The sequence below is a fragment of the Sinocyclocheilus anshuiensis genome, unplaced genomic scaffold (genome assembly GCF_001515605.1).
Source record: "Sinocyclocheilus anshuiensis isolate Anshui unplaced genomic scaffold, SAMN03320099.WGS_v1.1 scaffold1495, whole genome shotgun sequence".
NCBI classification, from domain to species: domain Eukaryota; kingdom Metazoa; phylum Chordata; class Actinopteri; order Cypriniformes; family Cyprinidae; genus Sinocyclocheilus; species Sinocyclocheilus anshuiensis.
The window spans coordinates 672,365-679,463 of record NW_015558671.1 but is presented as its reverse complement, the minus strand read 5'-3'; the positions used below and the strand labels follow the sequence as shown (position 1 = coordinate 679,463).

At 36.8% G+C, this 7,099-nt stretch overlaps 1 protein-coding gene across 2 annotated transcripts in view; it reads left to right on the top strand.

Moving 5' to 3' along the window:
• grin1b (glutamate receptor, ionotropic, N-methyl D-aspartate 1b) overlaps positions 1-7,099 on the top strand; it is a 28,770-nt gene that overhangs the window by 16,786 nt on the left and 4,885 nt on the right. For both annotated transcript variants that reach the window (XM_016477449.1, XM_016477451.1), the window contains exons 17-19: positions 1,647-1,808; positions 1,982-2,091; positions 2,453-2,598. In XM_016477449.1, the coding sequence (XP_016332935.1) occupies positions 1,647-1,808; positions 1,982-2,091; positions 2,453-2,598 (418 nt within the window). The remainder of the gene's footprint in view (positions 1-1,646; positions 1,809-1,981; positions 2,092-2,452; positions 2,599-7,099) is intronic.

Here is a 7,099-nt window from a genome sequence, read left to right as displayed (position 1 = left end):
ATTGATAAATTTACACTTGTGTTATTATTACAGTTGTAGGTGCACAGAAACAGACTTCAGTGAACATTTTTAGGTCATGCTTACCTTGGTTTACCTCTATTCCCACAGACATTTTCCTCTCAGAAATATTTCATGTAATTGCAAAGTCCGTGTTTTTGATTCGCAGACACCAAACACCAGTTTACTTTAATTATTCATCATGTTTTGAATACATTTATCTTGCGTAGCACCCATTTATCACAGTTCATCCAGACCGTCCCACTGTTACCTTGTATTCCAGCTGCGAAACCCATCAGACAAGTTCATCTACGCCACAGTGAAGCAGAGCTCTGTGGACATTTACTTCCGCCGTCAAGTTGAGCTAAGCACCATGTACCGCCACATGGAAAAGCACAACTACGAGAGCGCCGCTGAAGCCATCCAGGCCGTGCGAGACAAGTCAGTCAATAATCAAGAGTTTCCACTAATAATACTATTTTTGCTATATCAGGATAGGTTTATTGGAAGCTGTTGTTTTAAATCTTTAAAAGCACAATATTCAAACAGGGGCTGGGCATAGATATGGATGCCAGGAATTGGGCGGCAGAAAGCTAAATTACCAGTCAGTATAAAGGGTGACACATCCTCCTCTCCCCTCAGTGTGTGTGTGTGTGGAGAGCAGAGAGAGGCTAAACCCCTGTTAGAGTGATTCAGTACAGTATTGATGCTGAATACAAAGCAGGGTAGGGAGTTGTATTTTAAAGAAGGACCTTCACTACAAGGCTAAGACAGGAACAGATGGCAGACTGCCAGTGTGTTTAATACATTTTCCTTACTGATTTTTAACATCTGGAGTTCTATAATCTCCAGGAATTAGTTCCACTTATCTCCATTTAGAAGATGCCAGTTCTCAGGCGTTGGTATAAAAAGTAGTAGAGGTGAAGGTGTTTTTATTTTTTAAATCCAGATGTCTGAGACAATGACAAACTGGGATTTAATTTGATCTCATTTAAACCTGCAAATAAACAAAGTTTAGGATTTTGAAAAATGTTTAACAAAGAAACATTGTGACATGAAATTAAAAATAAATACTTATTTCTAGGTCACTAATGAAATGTTAATTTGTGTGATTTATCGTGTGACTCTTTGTACAGACAGATCTGCTTGCTTCCACTTGAAGCACAAGATGTTCTTTGGATCATTCTCAAATCATGCTGCATCAAATGAATCATCAGGTTTCACACAAACTTGTGGAGTTAATGCAGCTTGTTTGCTGCTGTCATTAAAGCAAAAGGAGGACAAAATACTAAGACGTTTTAAAATTGTATTAATTGATCATACGTTGCAGTAAAGTATTTACAATGTTACAAAGAAAAATCCTTTTGAACTTTCATCAAAAATTCCTGAGGAAATTTTTTTTTGTGGTTTACTGTTAACAACCCTGATAATAATAAGAAATTAATTTTTAAGGACCAAATAAAGCAATGGCTGCTTAAAATTCAGCTCAGTTATAAAAATATTATTTAAAATCATAATATATCACAGTATTACTGTTTTTACTATATCAAATGATGCCACCTTGATGAGCATAATAGCAAATAGGGAAAGAAAAAATTTTAAATTGCAAAAATGCAACGTTTTTTCACGTATATTTTTTCTACCCATAGCAAACTCCACGCGTTTATATGGGATTCAGCAGTGTTGGAGTTTGAGGCCTCGCAGAAATGTGACCTGGTCACCACAGGCGAGCTGTTCTTCCGCTCTGGATTCGGTATCGGGATGCGTAAAGATAGCCCGTGGAAGCAAAATGTCTCACTGGCCATCCTCAGGTAATCTCAATCAAGACTAATCATCCACAGTGCGCAGCTATACTTTTGTTTGTTTTTCTTTCTTTTTTTCTCTTCCTGTCAGCTAATCCCTAGGCTTACCGCAATCTGTCAACTGTTTCTATTTCTGGAATAACGGATTGTTTGACTGATGTGTTGGGTCTCTGAACTAATAGTTCCCATGAGAATGGCTTCATGGAGGACTTGGATAAAACCTGGGTCCGTTATCAGGAGTGTGACTCCAGAAGCAATGCACCAGCCACGCTGACTTTCGAGAATATGGCAGGTATGATCCACCTCTCACAGGAACCCTTTTGCTTTCTGAAGAGCTGTTGACACTGACACCAATCAAATCCCTCAAGGTCGTTGAATCTCTGTGCTGTTGTGTGCTAGTAGGGGCTTCTACTTGATTGTAGCATCCAGCTGTATCAGGCGGCAGATCAGTAGTCGCCACATCATGTCTCATTTGCATTGAAATAAAACCAATTATCACCAATTGCCATATCACAAATTGTCAATGTCGGCAAAAATTGAAAAAATGAATCTCTGTCAATGTGAATAGGCCTTATCAATAGTCTCTGTCTGTTGCCCTCTTTGTCACATTGAAGACTGTGTGGAAATTATGAAATGTATTTTTCATCACACAGGCGTGTTTATGTTGGTGGCTGGTGGCATCGTCGCCGGGATCTTCCTCATCTTCATTGAGATTGCATACAAACGACACAAGGATGCACGCAGGAAGCAAATGCAGCTGGCTTTTGCAGCAGTTAACGTATGGAGGAAGAACTTACAGGTACAGCTGTCTCCCATCCCCTCCAAACACTTACTGGAAAACATTAGAGCCAAAAAACAGCCCAGTGGTTTCTGCCACAGAACAAAGAATTCTCACAGATTTCTTCTAGTCGCTTGTCTGTCATGCGTTCATAATGCGACTTAAAGGTGATGATGAGGCACAAATTAACACATCACCAAAAGAGCAAACTCAAAAAGAACAGCCATATAAGGCAGTCAAACTGAGCAGTGAATGGTGCAGTGAACAAAGGCGTTTGTCAATATATTAATGCATGCTGAATACTATTAATGAATCTCTATTGTACAAGGGATAAGGGGTAAAAAGATCACAATGAGCTTTCTTTTAGATTTTTTTTTTACTTTCTAATGCCAAGGACCTCCAAATATGATGATGCCTATAAAGTCAACTGCGAATCTGAATATGAAAAGATGAAGAGATTTTTACATTTGGAAAAATGTTTATACACTACTGTTTAGAAGTCTCTTATGCTTACCAAGGCAGGATTTAATTTTTTTTATATAGTTAAACAATTATATTGTGAAATATTACAATTTAAAATAACTGTTTTCAATTTTAAAATGTAATTTATTCATGTGATGGAAAAACTGAATTTTCAGCAGCCATTACTCCAGTCTTCAGTGTCACATGATCCTTTGGAAATCATTCAGTCAATCAATCAATCAAACAGTTACATTAAATACTGATAATAGTGCTGATAATATGTTTTGTGAAAACTGTCATACATTTTCTTTCAGGACTCTTTGATGAATAAAAAAGTAAAAAATAACAGCATTTATTTAAAATAGATTTTTTTTCTTTTCCCTTTTGATCAATTTAATGCATCTTTGCTCTATAAAAGTATTCATGTCTTTAAAAAATCTTACCAAAACAAACTTTTGAACAGTAATGTGTATTAATATTAAATAGTAAGAAATATTAAGTGTGATATTATTAAGAATACATGTTGTTTGCAAAATAAAATAATTTACTTTTATACTGACATTTTATTAAAGCCAAAGGTGTCATTAGATCTGGAAAATATTGTTGTATTATGTTGACAGGGTGTTTTTTTTTCTTTCAGATTTATAAACGTGAAGAGAAACCTTTTCTAAAATTTGTTTTGTAATTGCCAAAAGCAGAAGATATAACAATGTCAAGTGAAATTAACACAAAGTAAATGTTTTCCAGATAATATTTTTGTAATTTGATTTGGCAAGGACAAAATAAAAGCCAATAATTTATTTTAGGAAACAATGTGTCTTAAAAATATCATGCATAGTAATTTTCTCACATAGTATAAAAGGGTCTTTGGCATCAAAAACTTTAAATTCCTGCTTAATTTTCATACCAATAAAGCACTAAGCACTAATACTCTAAGAAAGCAAAGTATAATTCACAGTTATGTTCTGTTGATAATACAGTACAGTGTGATTGTGAATATCTGCTAAATGAACATAACCACACAGTAGTACAAAAATGCCTCGAGGTAAAAAAGAAAACAGGCCTATACATTAATTTGGACATTTCGCCATGCAACAGCAGACAAGTGTCCAAAAAATTCCTTCATAATAATAATTCGCTGCAGATCCACGCAAAGACACATCTCTTACCATCCAATCGAACTGCGCAGCATGATAAAGCAGCTCCTGCAGCCTCACTACTGCCAGTGGCATTGCTTTTTTTGAGCAGCTTGACAAATACACACACACACACACACACACACACACACACACACACACACACACATTAAAGGAGCTTGTGATGCTGCTGTGGAGTCAGGAAGATGCATGCTGAGCAGGCCGGCTGAATGGCCCTGCTGGGCTCTAGCAGGGATCAAAGCGTCCTCACGCCCTATACAGATCAGTGTCTGTCCGCTGCTGGCCTCCAGCTGTATCCATACACAATGGGTCACAGGCCAACACGATGCCCAGATGTTGGCGGAAAGTAACAAGGTCAGCCCGTTTGAGACTTGAAACCTGGCTGGCTTGCACAACACATGACTACAGCTCTGAACTGCTGTGAAAGTTAGTGCGTTGTTGAAGCAAAATTACTTTTCCTAATGGGATGGAAGTCGTTGAGCATGGCCTTGTTACTTCAGACCCATTATTAGCAGGCACATATTTCACCACAAGGCAAACCCAACTAAATCTAACTAATGGAACAAGTGTCAGTGCGGTATCAAAGCCGACAGCTATCTGATTGACTTCACACATCAGAGATTCATGTGTATTCAGAGAGTTAAGTGATTCAGAGAGTTAAGTGTTTTAACCTTAAAGTGTTTTTACTGCCTACTTGAGTCACAAGACAATGTTGCATGGATAATACGCCCACACATGCCGCCCACTTCAAGTCAGAGGTCCAGCATTGTTGAAGGCTCATAATTTGAGATGAACAAAAAAAACACGGACGAGGTCTTTTTGATGGATTTTCCTCCCACTGTTTTATCGAGTAAAAGAAAAATAATGCTTATATATTTTAATTGCAAATGAGCCTCCATGTAATTCCCATCAGAGCGGGCAAACATGGATGTTTAATGGCAACCGAGTGTGCCGATGAATAATTCCTCCCTGAAAGCTCAAATCTATTATTCCACACGAAACCCGGCACGCTTACTCCAGGTGCACGTGCAACGTATGCAAAGGCCATACACACAACTGCTTCCCGAATGCATGAACAGACAGATCTGCCCTGGGTGCATTTGCATTTCAAACCAGAGCGAGCCAGGAGCAGATCAGGAGCCCATGTGATGTGGGCTAGCTGCCCACTCCAGAGGCACTACCTCATCACAGGGCTTTGAAATGCAATGGATGAAAGCACTGACGGTTAAAGGAGCTCGTACGGTCACCCTTTCTACAGAAACCAGAATGCATTATGTGAAAACAGATGAAAATCTTATTGTGGGCATTTTTTGTGTCTTGTTTCTTTTAAAATGTTGTTTGAACCAGACAGTTACTAATGATTCACAAATGCTGAAAGAATTAAAAAATGTTTTACAAAAAAACTGTTTAATGCACTTTACTTTACAGAAGTATTTTGGTTGTCCATTTTTGGAAAACAATTCTTAAAGAAGACCTTAAATAATTTTTGCGTAATTGTCTATTTTTATTTTTAGATAAAAATAAAGAATTTTTGCTTCTGATTATTTTTATTCAAAAATATTTGTTCACAAAATCCAAGTCATATGATCCAACCAACATGCAGAAAAAAACAGGAACTGCGTTTCATGATCAATAAGTCTCTTAAATATCAGATAATTTGACCTTTTTATGACAGGGCAAGTTCAAGTTGTAAAGTGTCATGTGGTGTTACTCTCCAAAAAACCTGATATTTAACCTATTTTTGGTTCTGTACTTGATGGTTACACAACATGACATTTTCGAGTCATCAAATGTGACCCTGGACCACAAAACCAGTCATAAGTAACACAGGTATATTTGTAGCAATAGCCAACAATACATTGTATGGGTCAATACCTTTTATGCCAAAATCATTAGGATATTAAGTAAAGATCATGTTCCTTGAAGATATTTTGTAAATTTTCTACCGTAAAAATATCAAAACTTCATTCTTGATTAGTAATATGCATTGCTAAGAACTTCATTTAAAAAACTTTAAAGGCGATTTTCTCAATATTTTTATATATATCTCAATTTCAGAAAATTTACCCTTATGACTGGCTTTGTGGTCCAGGGTCAAATTGAAACTTTTCTTAAATATGGTATAAAAGTTTTACAAAGCTTTTAAAGATTTTAAAGAAAAAAAGTGAAAACTCTTATACGTCACTCTTATAACCTCTTTGTGGTAAAATGGTTCATACATTGCTGTAAAGTAAAGTGCAGTTGCAGATGGTCACATCTTGAGTCGCTCACTGTAGGGGATCAGACACATGGTCCAAATGTGCTAGTCAATGAGGGAGTGACGGTGCCAGCCAAGGTCAACTGTCATGTCATTCATTTTGCATTCCCTTTTTGGTTCCATGTACTGCATGTCTTCTGGTTGAATTCACCAACCCCCTTCCCAACACTCTCGTCTCCTCTTATGAGCCCGCACATCCCTTCCTCCTTCCTTCATACTCCCATTATACCCTCACCGGGGTATAATGCCAAGGAACTGTGTTAAGTTTCGACTGTTTATTGATGAGTTGTTCATTTTCCCTGAAAACACTAGAACATCTTCTCCCTCTCAAAACGGAGCCTGTTTTTTTCCGTCCGATTATACGTTCATTTTGTTATTATTTCGTTCAAATCATTAGGATATTAAGTAAAGATCATGTTCCTTGAAGATATTTTGTAAATTTTCTACCGTAAAAATATCAAAACTTCATTCTTGATTAGTAATATGCATTGCTAAGAACTTCATTTAAAAAACTTTAAAGGCGATTTTCTCAATATTTTTATTTTTTTTGCACCCTCAGATTCCAGATTTTCAAATAGTTGTATCTCAGACAAATATTGTCCTATTCTAACAAACCATACATCAATGGAAAGCTTATTCATTTATT